Raw genomic sequence first — 22,369 nt, 5'->3', positions numbered from 1 at the left:
AGTGGCCTCTTACAATGCGCTGAAGTCCATCCAGAATGATGCTCATGACTGTCAATATAGATTTAAAACATTACACTTACGACTTTACGACATAGTGACATCTGTCAAAATTTAACACGATTTTATTTTCAAGGAGACTATGATTATGATTTCATTTTCTCGTATAAGTCTACATAGTCCGCGCTTAGCCTTCGCATTCATTTTGTCGTATTGAATTATGAAAGTTATGAAATTATTCCACTCTTACTGATCAAATTATTCTAGATCTGCATTGATCATTTCATTAAACGTAATCCATAACATGGGAAAATTTCTGAATGGTATGGATATAATTAGGGAATAGGGAGGCGTGTATACCATACAGATGGGTTGAGTTGTTACTAGAGACAATTGGATGACCGTGATTTCGTTACATCAACAAGATTTTCCAGTACTCATCCTATTCTATGTTTCATTTGTTGTTAACTGTGATACGGCAGGCTTCCCATGAGCTGGGCGACCTTCCCACCCAGTCTCAATGACACGGTGTCTCGATCCCGCTTGAATGAGAGTTCGCCTCACAAACCTATCTCGTTCTGGTTTAATCCTTCATGTGCCAATGACTCAAATGTGCACAAATTTCAAACACATGCCTATGGACATGATGGAAAGGAAATAAGCGTGCCACACAGAGGGTTATTTATTCAAGTCTCAAACCATCGTTCGTCGTAAGATAATGATATGTGTGTTAGAGAGTAATGTAAGGACCAAACCCAGATTACATGAAAAGAAACAATCTAGTTCGTAGGCGTGTCAATTAAGTTACACTTATAGTACTTGTAGGTATACTGCAACGCTGATTTACTCGATGAATATGACACCCTGAACGTCTTTAGAAGAGACTGACTTGAGTGTCTAGAATTTTCTAAGAATCCGAGAGGGAAATTTCCCTCCTGAGTCCACGTGTTTTTGTGGACTGAATTTGGACTTACTGTGATGTCTAAGATCGAAGTAGACAAACGGAGTAGAGGGTGGGGCGTTTTGTGTATGTGGACCTTGCTAAACTCAGTGCTGAGTTAACTTGTGAATGGATATACCATTATTTTGTCTGGCTGTCCTTAGTTCTATACAATGTCGGATGTGGCAGTTCCACAATATCCGCTGCTCACTGAGAGCGAGTGGAAAATTTTTCGAAAACTCTAGATCGCTGCTCAGATCCCGATCTGTTCGCCTTACCTAACGGTTGGTTCAATTGGGTTGCTCCGTGATTAGTGGTTGGTTCATTTGGGTTGCTCCGTGATTAGGGCAGACATGGCGTCTAAACTTTGTGTTACCCCAACTTCGTGCCGGTCCCAGTACCTGGATGTTGATCTTCTCCAGAGCCTGGATAAGCCCAGATTGTGAGTAGATAACAACAAACCTGAATTTTGCGTCTTGTTAAAGAAAAAAAAAATGCTCTCCTAAAATTAATGATCAATATCATAACAAGAATAATCATCAGTGTCGCTTTTATCATCATCATAATCACCACTACTGGCTTATAATCATTATTCTTTTGATCACGATCACCAATAGTCATTATTAGAGTGATTGTGTGCATGTAGTTACAGTACGCGCAATAAGAAACGCCTCCGTCAATTTCGTTTTCCAACGAAAGTTCGTTATCGATCGAGTAGCAACGAAATCTGGACGAAATTTGGACGAAATTTCGTTATCGATCCATTAGCAACGATTCTGACGCTTTGTGGACGCTTTGTGGACGCATTTCACGCACGACCGCCCGCTCAATTCCGTTCGGCAAATGCGTTGCTCGTTCGGAAAATGCGTGTTCGGAGCTCGGCAGTTTCGTCCAAATTTCGTTAGAAGCGTCCGTGATCCAAGGCGCACATGGAATACAGTACACACGTGAATCACTGCAAGATTAGACTCAACAAGTAGCACAGCGGTCGGGAATGAGAACAGTAGACAGGCGTGGAATTCACCTGATACACATAATAATATTAAAAATGGTAACATGTATACATATATCGATGCCGTTTTCATTGAAGCAATTTGTAAAAGTTTTAGTTTCCCTTACCCTAGCTGTAAGTACGGCACCGTTAGCAGATTATTCACTGCATTTAGTGAAAGTCACCTGATACATCACATGGTGGTATGCGGGCTGCATGTAACCAGGGAATGTGCACGTATGGGAAAGGCGAGTGCGCCGTATGTGCGTCGCCATTGCTATGGCATGGCTCGCTCGGCTGAACGAAACAGAGATGTTATACGATGTAGTAGTTCACGTGTTTTGTTTTGTTTTTTACAAGCAGAAAATAAACAACTGTTGATCATGAAATAGACTAAATTACCAATCAGAGATCATTCGGGTTCATAGTATTTAAGAGAAATCACGCAATTTTGGCGAGGGTGAACCCACAGGAACCCACAGGAACCTTATCGTAGAATGCCGACCAAAAAGAAAATGGTTTCACTAAAATTGCGTGTACGTAAAATCCATTTGAGTATAGAAAGAAAATTAACCCCCAAAAAGAGGAAAAAAGAAATTAGAAGGATTTGTTCGCCGTTATTTGGTCATTAAATATTTTGTCTTTCTTCAGCAATTGCGCGTTATATTGCCCGTTTTTTTTTATTGAATCAGGGCCCTGTTGCATAAAACCCTTACCGCTGGAAGCTCCTTTCTAGCGGTAAGTCTTCAAATCAGCGGTAAATTTTATAATCCTTGATGCTGATTGGCTGTGATGCCTAATTTTGACGGTAGTTACCATTGAAATTCAATGGTAAGTTTTATGCAACGGGCCCCAGAAAAGCAAAAAACAACAACAAAAAAAAAAATATATATATATATTCAAAACAAGACAATACGTTTAATTCTTAGTTTGATATCGTTTATTTCTGTATTGGACAGAGAGATAATTCAGACGGTATACGTGGAATTTTCAAAGCGACTAATTCAGACTGATTCTTAGTTTGACTTGGCTCTTTCTTTCTTTCTTTCTTTTTTTTTGGGGGGGGGGTGGGGGGTTGAGGGTCATGATCGTTGTACCCATGCACCCATAAGGTTCGTTAGTACGAAAATGAAACATTCAGATATACACGCGACTTCCCTACCCGAAAAATAGATGTTCGTAAATGTGATAGTCAAATTATGATTCATAATCCGAAAATGCACGAATGTTTGTGATTGGATAGGTGCGTTTATTGTCGGATTAGCAAACCTTCGGAGTACTGTAGTATCGAGCCTGTTGTATTCACGGATAAACGAACTTTTGGAATAATGAATTTTATATTCAGAGCAAGACAATAAGTTTAATTCTTATTATAGTTTGACATCGTTTATTTCCTAGTTGTGAAGCGGGAAGCGAGAGATAATTCTGAAAAGAAGTATACAGACGGAACATGAAATATTCAAAGCAGCTATGAGATTAAATCTTAAGTTGTTTATTTGTTTGTTTGCTTGCTTGTTTGTTGTTATGCTCAAGTGTTGGTGTAATTATATATACATTTTTTTTTTCCTTTTTTTTTTTTAGGGGGAGGCATTTTTGAAGTACCCACTGCACGTAAAGTTCGCTGATGCGAAAGTGATAAAATGTTCCGGAACACGCAAATTCCCTACACCATAGATGTTCGTACCTAGTGTGAAAATAAAATGTATTACTATTATTATTTTTTTCCCCATTGTTCGATTAGCAAACCTTCGGAATGTCAATCCTTTCGTTTTCGGATAAACGAACTTCCTTAACTCACAACACCACTTTCAGAGTAACAAACTAGTCATTATTTTATTCGGGCATTGAGAATACACGTAGTTCAGGAAAATCTTTAAGGCAAGAATTACGATGGATTCTTATTTTGAAATCATTTTATTGATTTCCGTGGTGTTCATTATTCCGAAAAAGAAAACGGGTGCGCTATTCCGATGGTTACGGCGTTATTTCGAATCCGAAACACGCATATTCCTTGTGCCTATCCATGTTTGTTGATTCGAAAATGTAATCATGCTGCGGGTAATTGCTATAGGGCCATATATTGTTTTATTTCTGTCTATTGTTATATTATTATTATTATAATTCTTATTATTCTTCTTCTTCTTCTTCTTCTTATTATTATTATTATTATTATTATTATTATTATTATCGTCTTTAACATTATTAACCAATATTTTGATTAACGAGCATTTTGTTGGCTGTTTTTTTTTTTTTTTTTTGGGGGGGGGGGGGGCATTGCCCGATTAGCAAACCTTCGGAGTGTCAATCCTTTTGTTTTCGGATGAACGAACTTCCTTTCCTCAGACGAAGAAATCAGAGTAACAAACTAGTCATTATTTTATTCGGGCATTGGGAATAGTTCAGGAAAGAAATAGAAGGGAGGAATCCGAAACACGCATATTCCGTGTGCTTATTTATACGTCATGTTTATTGATATGCTGCGGCTAAGGGCCTATTGGAGGTCGTTATACCTCTCGTTTGGTGTACGATTTCTTTCGTTTCATATCACTTTATTTGTTCCCTTCATATTCTTAATCTAAAGGTAATTCTTTCAATTGCCTCGCACTGTGTACATGCATTTTCGTAACGGCGATTTCCCGCTTTGCTGCAGTATTTCGAAGGGTGTTTGATGCCAGCCGCTTCGGTGTGCTCTGTGGTAATGTTTATGTATAGTTGTCGGGGAGGTTGTTGATACTTTGTCTGTTGACATTTATTTTCGTACAGGCAGGGGCGGATCCAGGAATTCTGTACAGGAGGGGGGAGGGGCGCAACTAATATTTCTGGTGCCACTTCCGGGTTTCACTTCTATTTTTTTTTTTACGATAAATAAAGGGGGCGTGCGCCTCATGCGCCCCCTCTGGATCTGCCACTGCTACGTGTTTATCTCGAGTGATGGTGATCGTGTTTCTAAATGTTTATAAAAAAAGGACATTATCTGAGTGATGCCTGATGATAGTGCAGGTGATGATAATCAACGATGCTGATGTAAAAGACGGCTTGCTGTGGATGCTGAGCGTTTATACGTGCCCTTCGTTTATTTAAATAAGTTTTCCCTCTTTTACTCTTCTTTCCCCTCCCAAGAATGATAAAAAAAGAAAATACTGTACCTACACCTCACAACAAAAGGAACCACGTGTGAACAACCATCGTTAAGTTCAATCGAAACGTTCATTATTAGCAAAGAATAAGGGGAAAACACGAGTGACGGAAAATGATAGAAGCGACGAGATTGTCTTCTTGTGTATAATGCGGTCTCTTGGGATTGGAAAAACCCCACCCTCGGATCCCTTTGTGGAAATTTCCACAAAACCAGGTGCGTGCCAGACCCCAGGTGCCAGACGAAAGAATGCGCGCACTGGTGTAGTATATCGATCGAAGAACTCGCTGGTGAGTTGAGTTAAAGCAATCATTGCAAAGATGTTCTGATTCTTTCGCCTTTCTTTAGGCGCATACATCGAACAGTCGATTATTGCGTACTTGATCTAAGTACAATGTATTTATATGTTCCCGAGCTGTAAAAAGGAATTGATTAATCACTCAAAAATGCAATCACAGATTATGAAAGGTCTCATATGCCTAGACAAATTCACTGAGATGTCCTATGTGAGATGCAGCCACCACCCGATTAAACAGCAAAATCATGACAGTAAAATTTCACGCTCACCAAAACTGCCTATTACTTTTCATATGAATTTTTGTTATCAACACTCGTTCGTGGATTTGTTCGTTTGCATGTTTTGTGTGTATTATTCCTCGATCCTGAAAGACGTAATAATTATTCGCATCGAACGTAAACTGTTTACCGTAACTAAGCCTATGGCGCATTCGATCCATTCAACTAGCAGTAACCTCTAAGGCAGTAAGTTAGTAGCACATGGTGCATTCCTTTGAACCACGTGTTTCGCATATCGGCACATCCAAACACATTAGCGATCGTCGTTATGGCAAACTTTCCGATTACAGTCAAGGGAGAAGAAATCGTAATACTGAACATGTACTTACAAAAGTGATTATGCTTAAGATCAAATAAAATGAAGAAGTTTGAAAACAACTTGGCAACACTCAATCAAGTTTTTCATTCTCTCACACAAAAGCTCTCTTGAGAAAATGAAAGCATTCCCCCTCCCCTGCTAGATAATGGAAGTTTTCATCACTAGCCCAGCAAGTTTTGGGAGTGTACATGAATGTTTTTAGGATAGAGTCAAAAGGGACCTAAGCTTTCGATTATAGCAGAACCTTCGTCAGAAGCAAAATGGCAAATAGGCAGAAAAAGCAACCACACACATGTAAAGCGACTTCACACAACAAGATCAGTCAGGGCAAAGGGACACGGAACAAAGAAAACAAAAGGAGAGGGTAGGAAGTCATACAAAAGGAGAGGGTAGGAAGTCATGGGCAAGGAGCCCAACAGGTAAAGGGAGGGGGATTAGAGCAGGAGGATGGACAGACAAAAGGCAGGGGAAGGTTAGTAATGGTCGCCGTGAGGGCCAGGGGGCAACCATTGAAGGAAAAGGATGAATATGGAGGCAACATCAAACAAGATAAGGAACAACAGAGAGATAAAGAAAGGTAAAGCGTGAAATAGCAACAGCAAAGGGGGGGGGGGGGGGTGAGCAAACAGCAAGCCCTAGAAAGGATCTGGTACAAGTACCAAGAGGATGCAACAAAATGAAAGTGAGAGTCAATCAACAAATGCAATTAACCATATCAAAGTATGGTAATATTAATACAGTAATAACGATGATATTGACAAAACAAATTAGAATAATAATCATTAAAGCACATAAAAAAAGGGGGACACAAAGTCCATGGGAGAGAAAATGTATACTTGCAAAGCAAGTATAAATAGGCAAAATAAATACATTTCAAAGAGCTGGTTCATATGAAATCACCTTTGATTTATGATTTTACAAACAAGAATTTTCATCGCTTACCTATTTCTTTTATTACTTTCGTAATGTCATGATATTTCATGATGGCATGTGTTCTGTCTTTACATGGCAAGATAAGGTTTTTTTTTTTTTTTTCCATCCAGGGTCAAAAGAAGAAAGTGATAGAAAGATAATTGAAAGGATAGAATGAAACACCTACTCAGCAGGCTCTTGATATAACGCAAAAGCAATTCATCAGAAATGCAGTACAGTTCTAAATAATTTATCAGTGGAAAAAAGAGCAAAGAAAATGGGATTTCGAGTTCAATAGGAGTAGGAACATCACAATTTACAGACTTGGACCTGATGCAAACATATTGTCTAGCTTCTGGTTGAGTTTCTTCAGAGACATAAATTTTGGTAGCAGTAAACCAGAGTGAACAAGCAAAAGGATACAATTAAGTGAAAAAATAAAATGCAGGTCTCTAGACCACTCCAGTGCACGATCGAGCGAACAACACTAAAACAGCCCCCAGGGCCAGGCCATGTCGTCAGTGTCACTCTCGTCTTAGATCATACAGGCCTACATTGTATACACATCGTTTCGTACTCGTCATCGCCAACGTCATGATGGTCGGTCACACGAAATAAATTGCATCATCATAAGAGCTCTTATATCAACACCACTAGATAGTAGAATCATTATCATTATCACTATCATTCCAGTCAATCTCATCCAAAGCGAAACCCTCAAAATCCTCAAAATCATCGTGGTTAATACTCTCACAAAACACATCTGTAAACGATTCAGACATCGCAGACCTAGCTACACATCTTGCACACAAAAATGAAATGGAGGTGGAAAACTACGATGAATACACAAAAAATATCGACGATGGCATTTTACCGTAGCAGAAAATACACAGAGTATCTTGCACCGGAAAAAAAAATGGATGTGGAAAACTACGATGAGGAAAACTAGGGTGAAAACCCGATGCGTGAAGACGAACGATGAAGACACTTTTACGGTAAAAATACTTACACGGAAACAAACGAGTGGGTACGATATTCTCGCACACACGAAGATAATCGACACATCGTTCAATCGAAAAACTCAACAAACACTCGAACAAAAACTCACCCCAAATTGTGGCAAACAGGGTAATCACTTTATAAAAATGAGAAAAAAAAACACTCTCAGAAGTATGATTGTACTCTGAAGAGAAAGGGATACAATGATACGGAAGCAAAAGAGAGAAAATGAGAGAAATGGACGGGAAACCTAGAGAACTTCGACGAAAGAAGAGCTAGCGATTCGCGATTAGAGCTAACTTTGTATACACTGTAGCTAGCTGTGTGTGTGATCGCGCGTACAAAGGGTTGAAAGCGTTGAAAGCGTTGAAAGCATTGAAAGCGTTGAAAGCGTCCACAGCTTCGGAAAAGCGTTCGGGGATTTCGTTGAATTCGTTGAATTCGTCCAAAATCCGTCCATGAAGTCTGGACACAAAAAGCGTTGAAAACGTCCCAGGCGAAATCAATGACGCTAAAAGCGTTGGGACGAAATTTGGACGCACTTTCGTCGGGCGTTTTCTATTGCGCGTACTGTATGTCATTACTTTTATTTCAAATGTGTATAGTTCCCTATTGGCTCTGACTGTACATTTAGGAGAAACGTGTGTAAGCACGAGAATATCACAAGATTTTACTGTTCCTTTGAGGGAAATACTGTGAAACCTTTTAAAGAAATACGGTTGTTCTCTTTTTTTCATCTTTTTTGAAAAGGGAATACACATACTCGAATAATGAATCATCATGCATTTCGGATGTGGGCAGTGAAGCTCTTTAGTTTAACAGTTAAGTTTCACGCATTGGTAAGGTTCCCTAATCCGCTTGTAGGGACACGTGATTCCATATTTGTTTTACTGCCAAAGTTTGTCTCAGATGTAAAGTTTTTGTTTCTCTCAAACTGCTTGAACAGTGAACGATGAAGTCTGACTAACTCTGATATAACTGTACAGCGATCGACCTCTTATTTCGGTCATTATTTTGAACTATACTACATGATAATGTGTTGAGTAAGGTCAAAGGTCGACATTTGCTCATGTTTGTTGATACGGAGAAAGTAAATAAATTGTGTAAAAGTTCATGCAGTTTGGCACAGAAAACCGCATGGCACTGTACACATCCACCGTCCAAAGTCCCTGACACAGAATACAGAAAGGGTGACTGGCATATCGAAACTACGCATCACATTTCATAAATGCAAGCAGGAAGGAAAACCTGATATTATTTCCAGCCATGGTGACGGCATGAAATGAAACTACACTACGATAGTAACAGGATGTTTTTGCAAGTGTATGCTTAATTTTGCTCTCATACAAAGTGAACGTTGTCTTCGGAAAGTAGAGTACAGTCAAACAATCGATTTTAAGAAAAGTTTCTCTAAATCACGGAGAAAATAGAAAATTACATGTATGCTAATTTAGTCTTTCACATCTAAATTGTCTCAACCTGTACTGTAGGGCAAGGTAGATGAAATCATAACATTATTGCTTTAAAAATCTGCCGTTGACTACACTGTGCACACACAAAATTTCGTTGAATTTCTTCTCCTGTTTTTCGAGATTGAATACTGTACAATGAAATAATGTAGATGTACGGTAGGCATTTTTTTTTGTTGCTTACAACAATAACGTCATTTATTACGACATAATGTCATCATCACATTTAATTCAGATACAGTGTACATTATTTTCACCTCCATTTTTAATAACATAATGTGTAGGTAAAAATTTTGAATTTAATAATTGTCTTGATTTTATGTCTAAATGTACTATTGTTTACTTGTTTATCTATTTTCATTTTATTAATCAAAATCATTTTGAAGGCGAAGTGGTATTGCGCTCAAGACATACATGTAAAACTGGAGAGATTTATGATGGCCGGGTCTTAGGCGTTTACATATAGATGTGAAAATTGTGATGATCATATATATAGCTCGAAGTTACAGAATCAAAATGTATAAAAGTTGATTCAAGATCTAGGTGGCTGCAACCACTATCTAAGTTCCCGTTGGTCAGTCATCCTGTCAAAGTATACCTGGTCGAGACGATGAATACGGTCAAATCGAGTACCCAGGCTCTGGCCGAGAGATCTGATCGGTCGTTCGTTCGTTTCAGGAAGTTATCCCGACTGCTTGATCTTTTTATGGCGCGATAGCATCCATGAAAACACAAAGCAACGGCAAAAACAAAATACCACCCAAAAAAGCTCATAATCAGATTTTGCAAAGATGAATTCCAGCACACATAATGGTCACGCTTATCTCTGATGATGTCATGAAGTGTCATGGCGTCCTCACGTATAGTGTACTGTATGTATTCTACTACATACTTCACGAACATGACTCCACAGGAATAAAAAAAAAAAATCATACAATAGGATACCAATGTGAATGCACTTCTCGAATATTTCGAGACAGTTTACGGTACTGTTTACCATTGGGGGCAGTGATTCTAAAAATGTTCGAGATATCATATTCAATGCATATGTGTAGGTCAGTTGTATCACATATATGCCATATAAAAGTTCGCAATATAGCCTAAAATATAGGGAGACATCATTATTTTTCTGAGTAAACCATAACTGTAGACGGTTTCATAGGAACATTTTAGAACTATTTTGAAGCACTAAAGCTGGTTTTTTGTTTCGTCTGCAAATGGTAAATAATGCCTTTAATGCTTGCTTGTAAGTGGGATAGAGACCTAATCATTCATGGATTAGGATTTTTATATACGAGTTCTTGTGAATGTTGGTTTTCAAGCCCTTTTATTTCCTCTTGCAATGAAGGAATCCATCTTCACTGCAATATTGGACTACTTCCTACCGCTTTGTGCTTATCTGTTTCTCATATCACCGCCATTACCACAGTTCAAGCTGTGTTCAATTCACAAAATGACATCTTTATTTTTTTTTGTTATGAAGCAAATTTCATCAATTTCAATCAATAATAACGATAATAACAATAATAACATGGTACGATTGATAATAAACAATATTAGTGTATTTGACTTAAATCATGATATTAACATATGAAAGAAAAGGTACATTTATAAATCCTCCTTTCTCATACTATACCGACCAAAAGCATTGACCTACATTGTATAACGAACACTTACGTTGTAGTCTAATTATGAGCAAAAACACAAGTGGGTGGTATGATACATGAACACTTTTGAGTTGAGTGTAAGTTCCGCCTTGGCAGGGGAAAAGATATTCCCTCTCACCCAGAATATGACGAAGCGCGCAATATGTAGTGTTAAGCGTGCTTGACACTATTTTGAAACTAGCAACGACATTGATTTGAAGGTCATTAGTTTATCAGAGTTAATCTATAGGCCTATTGTTAAGCGACAAAACATGCATCCATCTATACGGATTCTGTCATTGCTATATTCTTATCGATTGATTTTACTACACTGCATGATTATTAGATTGTTTAATTTGACTTCTAGTAACACCCGCTTAGGCAAAAGTGTAATATTGTCGCTCACAAACGACCGTTTCCTGTAGCTGAGAGGGCTTAGCTCTGAGGGATATTCCCCGACGAGCGAGTCACTTTGTTCTCATGTTTTGCTTTTTTTTTATCGAGTTAGCATTTTGTCAGTGTTATAGGTTTAGTAATCAAAGGGGTGGGGTGGAAACCACACCCTTGTGAAGGTCGTTTGTCTCGTCACTTTGGTATTGCATTCTGATGTTTTACAAATGTGTGAAGACAATACAACTCTATTTCACGCTATGGAATTAAACTATCACGTGCCTTGTTCTCTCCTTGCCCTCTATAGGCTAGAATTCCGGTCCCAATACTTACCATTGTAAGCAGAGATTTGTTGAGCTATAGTGAAACTCTTTTGGAAACACAGGTATTACGTAACAGAGGATACAAGGGATTATGTGAGACTGTTTGATAACGACCATGATAATAGAAGTGAGCTTCAATCGCTGTGCACAGTCAACATTCAATTAATTGTATTGTACTTCATTGGTTCTACAGGTACATGTACCTGATGAAGGGCTCTGCTCTAAAAGCTGTTTATTCAAGCGGAAAAAAAAAAGATCAAGTTGACACGTACATTGCGAATCATGTGATTATATGATTTAAAAAAAGGTAGTTTCAGATATAAATCCGGGAACCTTGATGTTTACAATTACCAAGAGGAGATTGCTCTTTTGTGATATATGTACTTTGGAATTACTCTCGTTGATGTGTTATGGCACAACTTTCATGTGGATTTGATAAGTGCTGAACGTAATAAATATACACGTATAATTATGTGTACATACGGACTCACATTAATGCAGAAATGTATTCATATAAGTAATCAATAATAGCAAGGAAGCAGATTTATCTGACGTGCTATATGGAGTCACTTAATTTTCGTCAGGCGCATACCTGCAGGGTATACTGTGTGTGTTCGACCGAATATTTCGCCTAGTCTGCGGAGTTCATGTATTTCTCTCAATGTTCTTAGTTTCCCACGAAATACTGTTCAAGGTAAATGGGTGAAAGGAAATGGAATGAGATATACAAAAGTGTAGCACTCCTGAAAGGAAGCTAAAGAGGAGATTGGTGTGAATGAATATGGACGAGCCCTCGGCACTGGCACCTGCAGTATTGTGTCAATTTCGGGTCAGTTCCGAGATTCAGTGCTGGAATGAGATCGAAAGAGGCTGTGGCTCGGTCTATGTCTACGAATAATTTTGCAATATACTGCAAAGTTTATGGTCATTGGGATCATGCCGTAATACCTTGAATTTCATTCATCAGATGAAATTCATACATTGTGAGTGGGACACAGTGTTAGAAAATAGAAGAAAAAAAAACCGTTCCACTTCAGACAAAAATCATGATTGTCCATGGAATCCTTTACAGGATTGTAGAAGAGGTATTACAGCATTATATTCCCCAATTCAAACATTCTGCTAGATACAATATCGGAGAATCTTTTACTTTTCATTCTTTTTATTTTACTTCTAAAATACTTTTGTTGATAATTACTTTGGGGGACGTCACTTTCATTAAATCACGTGAAAGAAAATACTGGCTACATGCCGTATTTCGTGGCAAAGTTGTAACAACAAATTATTATGACCGAAAACATGAAAAATACTCATCACATTTTAGCAGACTTTTCATACTGTTTCTAAAAGACAGAAATCATACTGATTGGATCATTATGAGGTTTTCTTTGGGCTCACGTTGTTGTTTTCAATGTTTGATGACAACGATAGAGCAACAATGGTATACCAGTGATAAACATGCTTTCACTTAGGCCTTAGGTTCGAAAACAGTTCCGTTGAGGGGCAGCCGAAAATTGAATTTATTCACGTCCGTTCGAGAACCTCAATGAGGAGCATCCGGCTCCTTGTCTTGGCAAGAACTAGCGTGAAAATGCTGTGTGTTGTGTGGTTTTAGGGAAGTGTAGAGTTAAGGGATGTATATGAATACAGAGTAAGGTTGGGTGTCTCCTCAATCTGCATTTAAACGCGAGGGAGAGTCCAAACTGCTTGACTTCCCTGTAGTCGATCAAGAGTCAAGAAGTAAAGTTACTAGCATAGACAATCTTGATCACGTGTTTGTTCTCTTTGCTGTTCTCGATGTTAAGGTATCCTTCCCACGTCAACCTCCTGCACACCTCGTGCTCTGCCAAGATGGAAGATGACGAGGACAAGGACGAATCCGTGGCCGGAAAGTGCGCTGACGTCGTCCGCTCCGTGCTCCCTCACTCACTGCTGATCATCGTCTATCTCATCTATCTCGCCGTCGGCGGGATCGTCTTCTCCGCGCTCGAAATGCCTCACTTCCATGTGCTCAGCGATCAGGAGCACGCTCAGCTGGCCGAAGCCAACCGCACCAGACTGACCATCCTGGAAGCCTACCACAACGTCTCCATGGGAATAATGAAACCCGAAGAGCTCAACATCAGTCGCCTGCTCGATTCCCTCATTGATACGGTCAATCACCCGGACTGGAAGGCGGGAAGGCAAAAGGCTCTGATGATGGGTCGAGACTGGTCATTCCCGAGTGCCATGCTGTTTTCGTTGACGACTATCACTACTATAGGTATGTGCATGTTTCAATCAGATGATAGATTGGTGACAAACCACTGGTGACATAGTATAAACAGCAACAGTATTTATGTCTAGTTAGCTTTGGGTGAAGGTAGGTGAACTAATCCTCTCTCTCTCTCTCTTTGTAATTGTGATGATTATGAACATTAAAATGCAAAAAAAAAAAAAAAATCATGCTGCAGAAACATGGTGAATGTTTTCGCTTAGCAAAGTGACCTTCACAAGTTTGTTCAACCAAGATTGGAAATAACTAGATGTGTATGTCTGTGTGTGTGTGTGTGTGGGGGGGGGGGGGTCATTAGCATCTGATGCATTTAAAATCATGAGCCTGACAGAACGAAATACCTCGCATAACTTTTTATTTTTTATTTTTAGTGACTGCTTATTTTAAAGTAGGCACATCTTGCAATAAATCCCTACACTATTGGTTAAACACCATGCAATTATTCTGGTAAATAAATATATAATATATTTTTTCTTCCTGAGTTGACATAGAGAAAAAAAAAGCCAAAAGAAACTTCAATGGGAATGACAAAGTTTTCATAATATGTCGGAAGACAATAGTAACAGAATCACATGCACTCACGTGTAATTCGGCTTCTATTCATCAACAGTGTCGTTTTGCTCTAAATGCTGCCTTGTCCAGAGCACAAACTTGATATTGAGTCACGTGGGAAATTTTGATATCAAATCTATTTCCCAGAGAAATCAAGGCAACGGTACGTGTATGTACACTAAACTCCTCAAACTGTTTCTAAACGCAGTGATAAAAACCCTGACCAATTACACCATTATAAAGAGCATGTACTTACTGTAGATGGGAACTGGCCTATAGAAACGATGCCATTTTGATGAATAGATAATTTCCACGGCGCCAGAATGTCATTATCTAAAATTCTCCTTTCTTTCTCTTGTTTGAACAGGATACGGAGATCTTGCTCCTGACACGCTGTGGGGAAAGATATTTTGCGTGGCATACTCGGCTGTTGGCGTTCCTTTCTCCTTCTTTCTATTGGCGGATATCGGTCAAGTTCTTGCGATCGCCTTCATCAAGCTAGTCAGGTGTTGTTCCTGCAGAAAACAACAAAGCACGTCTGAGAACAAGTCGTCGCAGAGCAAGGAACAACGTATGTACCCGACGCTTCCTAGTGTCAGAGAGGATACGCCTGATTCGCAAAGGAAAACGACAAAAGAGGGTCGGAAGGGAGCCAAGCCAGACGTTACCATGCGCCACCTTAAGTCCATTCGTAATCCCATGGAAAATTCAGGGGACAAGCGGGGGCAGGCAAGTCAGCGGGGTGCACAGCCAAAAACAGATCCCGTCGACGATAAAATGATTGAAATGTCCGATTTGGGAACATGTTCTGTGGACTCTTTCAATTTGAACTCGAATAATTCTGGCTTCGACCGTACTAGTCAAATGAGTTGCTGTGACAACCCTTCAAACGGAAACGCGACGGCACGTGAGGAGAAAAAAGAACATTTACATCCGGAAGACACGAAGATGAAAGACTCTAAGGAGGTCAATGATAAAGAGGAAGAATTCAGCAATTACCATGAAAACGATGTCCCCATCTTGCTCGTCTTGTTTGTCTTAGTGAGCTACATGCTTATCAGCGCATACGCCTTCAAGGTTGTCGAAGGCTGGGACTATGGTACATCGGTGTACTTCATTTTCATCACGTTGACCACAATTGGCTTTGGTGATGTTGTGCCAAACGAGCAATACACCCCTCAAGTCTTCTTTTTCTGCCTCCTTTTTACCATCTTTGGCTTGGCGGTGACATCAATGTGCATTGCTCTTTCCCAGGATACTGTGGCGAGGGCAGGTAAGAGACTGATGGGCGCAATCAGGCAACGAATGGTCATGGATGACAGCGACAAGGACCCCGAGCAGGGCCACGGTCGGAGCAACCAGGGGTGAGGACTGTAAGCCGTCCCGGTGGGCGGCGCTCCTTAAAAAGAAATGCACCGAGCTGGTACAGAGACGAGGACCAAACAGGCGCGCGTTCAGCAAAGCCAGCTATGCCAACTGCAGCTGCTTCAGGAGTCGACGAATTTTTTCATCCTCCTGTTGTCTTCTATGGTCTCTTCTGCCTCCTATCCTTAAATATTCCACTGAGGTCGTCTTTTTCTATTCTTTTCCATCTTTGGACTATGATCTGCGTCGATCTCCTTTCTATTTAAGCCAGAGGCTTAGTATGAAGAATGAATGCTGTATGTCTTTCTTTCTACTACTTTCCAGTTCACCTTCTGGAAGATTTCTATTCTTTTTATTTAAAAAAAATAAAATCCTCCAAAAGATGCTCAATAATAGAATTGCATGGTAATTGAAGTTATCCATAAGAGCTCTTGAACCCTAAATTTGAAAAAGGCTATCTACGCGTGCATCTGCGCATATTTTAGTGCCTGTTGATATGCCTGTAACGTGCGGAATTGGTAGGAAGCCTACTGCCATAATGCTTGCCGCTTTGGAATTAGCGCATTTACCACTGCTTTTAAATAGAGTATTTTTTTTAGTGAAATGAACTTATGCACTTACGGGGAGAGAGAAGACACAGTCTTTCATTAAATTGCTCTTCGCATACAGCTGGGCTCTTCGCATACAGCTGTAGTTGTCTAAAGACAAACCGAATGAGAAAATAAGAAACAATCAGGTTAATAATCATGTAAATGAATGTTATTGCTTGGTTTATTGGTGAGTCATGTCGATGTCCCGTTAACCTGGGACGATGCTGCCTGTAGTGGTATTCTTGCCAATCTTGGCTCATGTTTCTCTGCTACTCTACCGTGGCCTACATAAGCAAAGAAATGCCGATCTCTTTCATCGTTCATCCACCTCAGTGCCTTAAGAGAATTGTACTTACCATCAGTTTCCCTTCGGCATTTTCGGACAAGGATTTTGGCAAGGTGTGATTGCATTCCTTCTGCTAAAGAGTCTACTATGCCACTTCCGGTGGAAAAGTGTTTTCAGGCACCTCGTTTTCAATGAGGTCAATTTATGTTCTACCTTATCAAAAAAAAAAAAGTCCCTATGGGGTATTGTTAACAGTCCATCATTCTAAAAGTAAATCAACATCTCATGGAATAATGCCCAAAAAAAAATGGTTTATCACAATTCACGTCATTTAGGGAGTGATGAAGAAAATAAGCTTCTGTCCAGTGACAACTAAGACTTAGAATGGGAATTAGTGATTTAAATTTGTATTATACCTAATTATATATATATATATATATTACATATATTTTAGCCAATTTCGTTGATATATTTATACTCAAACGACTCAGTCTTCTCAAGTGATTAAACTTGCTACAAAAGACCAAAACCAAACTCAAAAAGAAAAAAAAAAGAAAAAGAAAATACTTTAGGGCTGACTGTCTGCCTCATTTCCTTCCTAAAAAGAGGAGTATTTGGTATTTTCCAGCCCTTAAACGTATTGCATTAGTTTTGTTCATGCACTCCAGTAAACATGAACTTCATAAGCCAATATGTGTGTGATTTTTTTTACATGATGTTGAAATGCAATCACCTATTCCATGAACACCTGCAATGTGCTTCCAGTCTATAATTACGACAGTTATTCATAACCAATACAGGGTAGGAATTTCAACTTGATAATGCCACGCACAAATAACTTGTTTGTGAAGTTCATTACCACGTTCACTGTATTTACTGTGTAAATAGGGCGTCGAAACGAAGTTCAAATATATCTAGTGACATTCACTTCAAGGTCGGTGTAAGTCCAGATCACAGAGACTACACGCATTATGTAAAGGCAGGTCTGTCTGATTCTTCATGCTATTCATATTATATGCAATGTATTACAAAAAAAAAATACACATCAACTGTAGGATTTGAGATGATATCTGAATATTGATGTTCACTAAAACCTTGAAAAAGATGTAAAGAATGATAAGACATGTATTCTAAGTTTCCCATTTTCCATGTGAGTTAGATACTTTTTTTTTTCAAATGTTAGTAAAATAGTTAGATGAAGAAAACTCCCAGAACAGCTTAAAAAAAAGAAGAAAACCTTGCGTCAATTTTCTCCAGATATTCATTTAATATGCGTTGATATAATAACGCATGATATGACGTGAAACACACTTTATACAATACTATATAGTACAATGTATAGGAATTTACAAGAGGGAAAGAGAGGCAAAAGAGAGGCATAAACGAACAAATGGAAATGAAAAAAAGGAAATCGAAGTGGTTGAAAGGAAACAGTGATGATGGCGATGATGACAGCGATCAGTGATTGTCATCATCGCCTTCAAATCACCAAATACAGGACTGCAACAGTATGACTGTCAGTATGTAAATTCAAACTTATAGTGGACAATTAACATGAACTTCGAAAAGCCGGCATATCCAAATCTGCTTGTAATGGTTTGTATACATTATTTATTCGGACAACGGAATATTCAGTATTCTATGGTATCGAGGGTGTAGTGTAACATTTCATGATATTTGTATACTTCAAATGGGTGTGGAGAGAAAATTGAAAATTATGTGCTTGGGCATAGTAAAAACAGCATTTTTTATAAGTAAATTAATGCTTAATTCTGCCTTCTGATGTCATCATGTGCAAACCGATATCTTTAATGCGAGAAAGGACTGCTTTAGCGATATTTGATTTGATTTAAAAGTGAAAAGGTGTATCAGATATCAAAAGAGGAATTCGTTATCGCATGAAACTTGCTTTTACCACCAAACTAGTAGAGGTATTTATAGTGCAATAGATGGATATAATTTGCTCATTTTAAGTTTATTTTCTTATTGCTGTGGCATAACGCTTTATTTACTTTGTCATAACATAATAATACTGCGGAGTTTTCCTCCTTATTCTTGGCAGGGGCAAAACTGTCAGGAAATGTTAAACATATTGGCCCGAATTCACGAAGGTAATACAAAATTAATGAAACCATGGTTTAAACCATGGACAAAAACCATGGAGAGCCAAGTGTCGCACGGAATATTTCGTTACGAAATTGTTCATTTCGTCGAGAAAATGACCGCTTCGTTATCATTATCATTTCGTGGACGAAATGTTTATTTAGTTACAAAATGTTGTCATTTCGTTACAAAATAGTCATTTCATCGACGAAATGACTGATTTCGTAACGAAATATTCCATGCGACACTTGGCGCTCCATGGTTTAAACCATGGTTTCATCTGTACCACCTTCGTGAATTCGGGCCAAAGTGAAAATCAAGTATAATCTGGTTGAGGTGTGTCGTATTACTCAGATTTTATTAGATTCTCTTTTACGCTGTAATGTTACAAGATGGTACCAATGCCATGTAAGATTGTCACTGATTGTCTTTTTTATTTGATATGATACTATGCAAGAATTATAATCATGCTTAAAGGGATGGTATGGTATTGGCGGAGATGAGGATTGGGCTTTTAACTTTTTGCAAGATACCAAGAAACCACTTATGAAATAATACAGAGCATATACCATCCTAAGACTAATTCAAAGTTTATTCGATGAAAATTAATTTTGGAATGGCTGAGACATCCAAAAACAAAGTAAAACAAAGCGATCGTATTAAAAGGTGTGTCCCACTTTTATTAGGAGCGCTCTGTTTTGGATATTTCAGCCATTTCGAAACCAATTTTTATCAAATATACATTGCATTCCTTTCGGAATTACACGCTCTTTCACATTTCATTGTAGGTTTCTCACTATCTCACAAAAAAAAATGCAACAAACCTGAAGTTAGGTCTCAACCAAAACTATACAATCCCTTTAAGGGTTTTAGTGACACTGCGTAAGGGCCGCATAACGCCTCAATACGAATGCTTCAAAGCTCATGTTTCTTCCAATTTTCTATTGAAGGTAGTTAAAGGTGGTGTAGGTGACGGTATCAAAGAACTCACTGCCAAACGTTTTCAATCTGCATCTTCCTGTCAATTCTCCGAAATACATAAACAGTAAACCTACAAAGTTATTCAGGGAACTGATTAGCTGCCCAAAAATACATTCGCCTCGTTTTTTAACGAGAGCTGGAAGAAGAGTCATTAATTTTATCAACTTTACGTGCTGAAAAACAGCTCTGTTGGAAGTGAATTCGTTTTCTTTTTCCTATCTTGTGTTTCTGTTATATCAATAGTGCATTCTAAGTGTTGCAAAAGAATGTCCTACGTCTTTGCTTTGCAATTTAATATAAAGTTCAACTCTTTCAAGAAGTCAAGCCAAAAGTATTTTTAATATTGTATGATGACTTTGTTCAATGTTTTGTACTTTCCCGTCTTCCATGATGTATTATGTGCCCTTTAAAGGGCATAGTCGGTGATGATAATAAAATGCTCAAAACAAGTGCATAATTCTTGCCTTTTATGACGTGGTGCTTCATTGACTGCAGCTACTGTACATAGATGACAGCGACAAAATATCAGACTTGCAGAACTTTATCTGACATGCTCCGACGATGTACTATATTCCCGAACAAAGGGTACATGGATGTGTTTCGTGAACTGAGCAAAATCTATTTACTCTCCTCGACACCACGATTTACCGAAGTTGATTTGGGATTTATTGGTAGACCGCACTCCTTCCATGAGGCAGAGTGCAGATATAGAAACATAATGAGAGAGAGAGAGAGAGAGAGAGAGAGAGAGAGAGAGGGGGTAGAAGTTAAGCTAGACAGGGGGAGGGAGTAGGGAGAGAGTGAGATGCGTGCATTCATAGAGTAATGCGAAATAGAAAGAAGAGGGAAAAAAAAGATAAGTAGCAAAAAAAAAAAATGCAGAGAAAGAAGGGAAAGTAATTAGACTTATTTTAGAGTAAGCGGAAATGGAGACTTCAACTCTTTTATCGAGAACGGAAGCTCTAGACCATCCTTTGGTCAATATTCTTAGGAAACCTTCTTTCCTTGTCTTACCGCTTTTATTTTGCTTCTGCAACGAAACAAACAAAACAGATAGGCTATAGTAATAGTGTAATGGCTCTTCATTTCTTATTGCGGGACCTCAAAACGAATGTACTCAGCCACATGTGTTTTTTACGTCTAACTAAAGATAAAGAAGCTCTAATAGCTCGCATGAATGCTGCATGCCGTGACGTATCCCTGGCTTGGACTCCGTGGGTCCGAGGCGGTGACTATTAGGAAATCATCACGGATCCGTTCTGGCTTTACGCGTCCACCTACATCCACTATGTGTTTTGGGTACGTACGGAACAATTGGCGGTTCTCCCGACGACGATGATGTCATGAAATTATCTGACGAACAAATAGAAAGTGCTTACCCTAGAAACCAACAACAAGCCCCCCTCGAAACTTTTCTCTCATCATCGATCCGCCCCGTCGGACTCTCCTACAGTCCAGCGGTCCGTCCACAAACAGCCCGACCTTTTATCCCTTTCCCGGCTTGGCCCATTGTTATGCAAAACACGTAGCTAGGGGTTTGGCATTGATGTACCTCTATTCTAAACAGGGGGCTTTAATGTATGCACTTTGGGGGGTAAAGAAGTGACCGACGAAAGAAAGGGGGGCCCAAATATAAATCGACGCCATCTTGCCTCCACTGGTCCACTCGGAAGTCTTACTTTCGGAATATTAACTCAAACACAAGGTGAGAATTTTTGTTTTTTCTTCCTATTTTAGTTGCGCATGAAATCATCAAACTTTGTAGATGGGTGTGTGTGCTTTTTAGAGTTGCTACGTAGGTATTTTTAATGATTTCATCTAGTTATGTATAGTTCTTTCTCTGAAAGATCACCATGACGTAAAACTCGAAGCCTGGGCCACATGAGCTTCATGTTACAGCTGCTTTCGTGATTTAACAAAGTTTTCATAACATTGATATGACACCCATGCAATAATCAAATAGCTCATTATCATCACATTTAGCACTTATTCCTGACGGAGGTTATTCCAGCTTACAGTCGGAATCAACATTTTGTAATGTACCTGTTTTTTCAAAGTTTTATGATAGAGCCGAAATTTTTTCAAATGCACATTGTAGTGGATTCGTTTGTTTTGCGAGTATCTCGGCTAAGTACGTCAAGAATGTGAACCAAAAGTGAATACATTTGCAGTTGATCTATGGTTGCCTCGAGTATATACCGTTATCATTATGACATTCGTAAAGGGCAAAGCCTCGGAGTCAACAGGGTTTTTGGTGGGTTTTTTTTTTTGACAAATACAATGTATTTCAGCTCACATATCAAATATGAAATTACAATACAGCCGAAACGCTGATTGATGTATACACCAAAGGCGTTTTTAAAGGGAATTTCTTCATCATAGGCTGTAACAAATAATCCTCGCAACACCATTACAGACACCCTCTTTAACTCAAAATTTTCGCCGCCTCACATGGAATGGAATGGAATGGTTTATTGATCAAAGCCGAACGGCTGAATTGTGTCTGATTTACATCGATA

At 38.9% G+C, this 22,369-nt stretch overlaps 1 protein-coding gene across 1 annotated transcript; it reads left to right on the top strand.

The window, feature by feature from the left end:
* The first annotated feature begins 1,290 nt into the window (after positions 1 to 1,290).
* On the top strand, positions 1,291 to 15,893 carry LOC140241486 (potassium channel subfamily K member 18-like). Its single transcript, XM_072321214.1, has 3 exons — positions 1,291 to 1,379; positions 13,504 to 13,961; positions 14,893 to 15,893. Exons 1-3 carry the CDS (start codon positions 1,291 to 1,293, stop codon positions 15,891 to 15,893), a joined length of 1,548 nt encoding a protein of 515 aa, XP_072177315.1.
* The last annotated feature ends 6,476 nt before the right edge of the window (positions 15,894 to 22,369 follow it).

The sequence above is a fragment of the Diadema setosum genome, chromosome 18 (assembly GCF_964275005.1).
Source record: "Diadema setosum chromosome 18, eeDiaSeto1, whole genome shotgun sequence".
In the NCBI taxonomy this organism is placed as follows: domain Eukaryota; kingdom Metazoa; phylum Echinodermata; class Echinoidea; order Diadematoida; family Diadematidae; genus Diadema; species Diadema setosum.
Note: the sequence above shows the minus strand (reverse complement) of the source record. Positions and strands in the feature narration are given on the sequence as shown.

Coding starts and splice junctions, on each gene's coding strand:
- LOC140241486 (XM_072321214.1), top strand. CDS start 1,291: ATGGCGTCTAAACTTTGTGTTACCCCAACTTCGTGCCGGTCCCAGTAC. Junction 1,380..13,503: donor AGCCTGGATAAGCCCAGATT/GTGAGTAGATAA, acceptor CTCGATGTTAAG/GTATCCTTCCCACGTCAACC. Junction 13,962..14,892: donor GACGACTATCACTACTATAG/GTATGTGCATGT, acceptor TTGTTTGAACAG/GATACGGAGATCTTGCTCCT.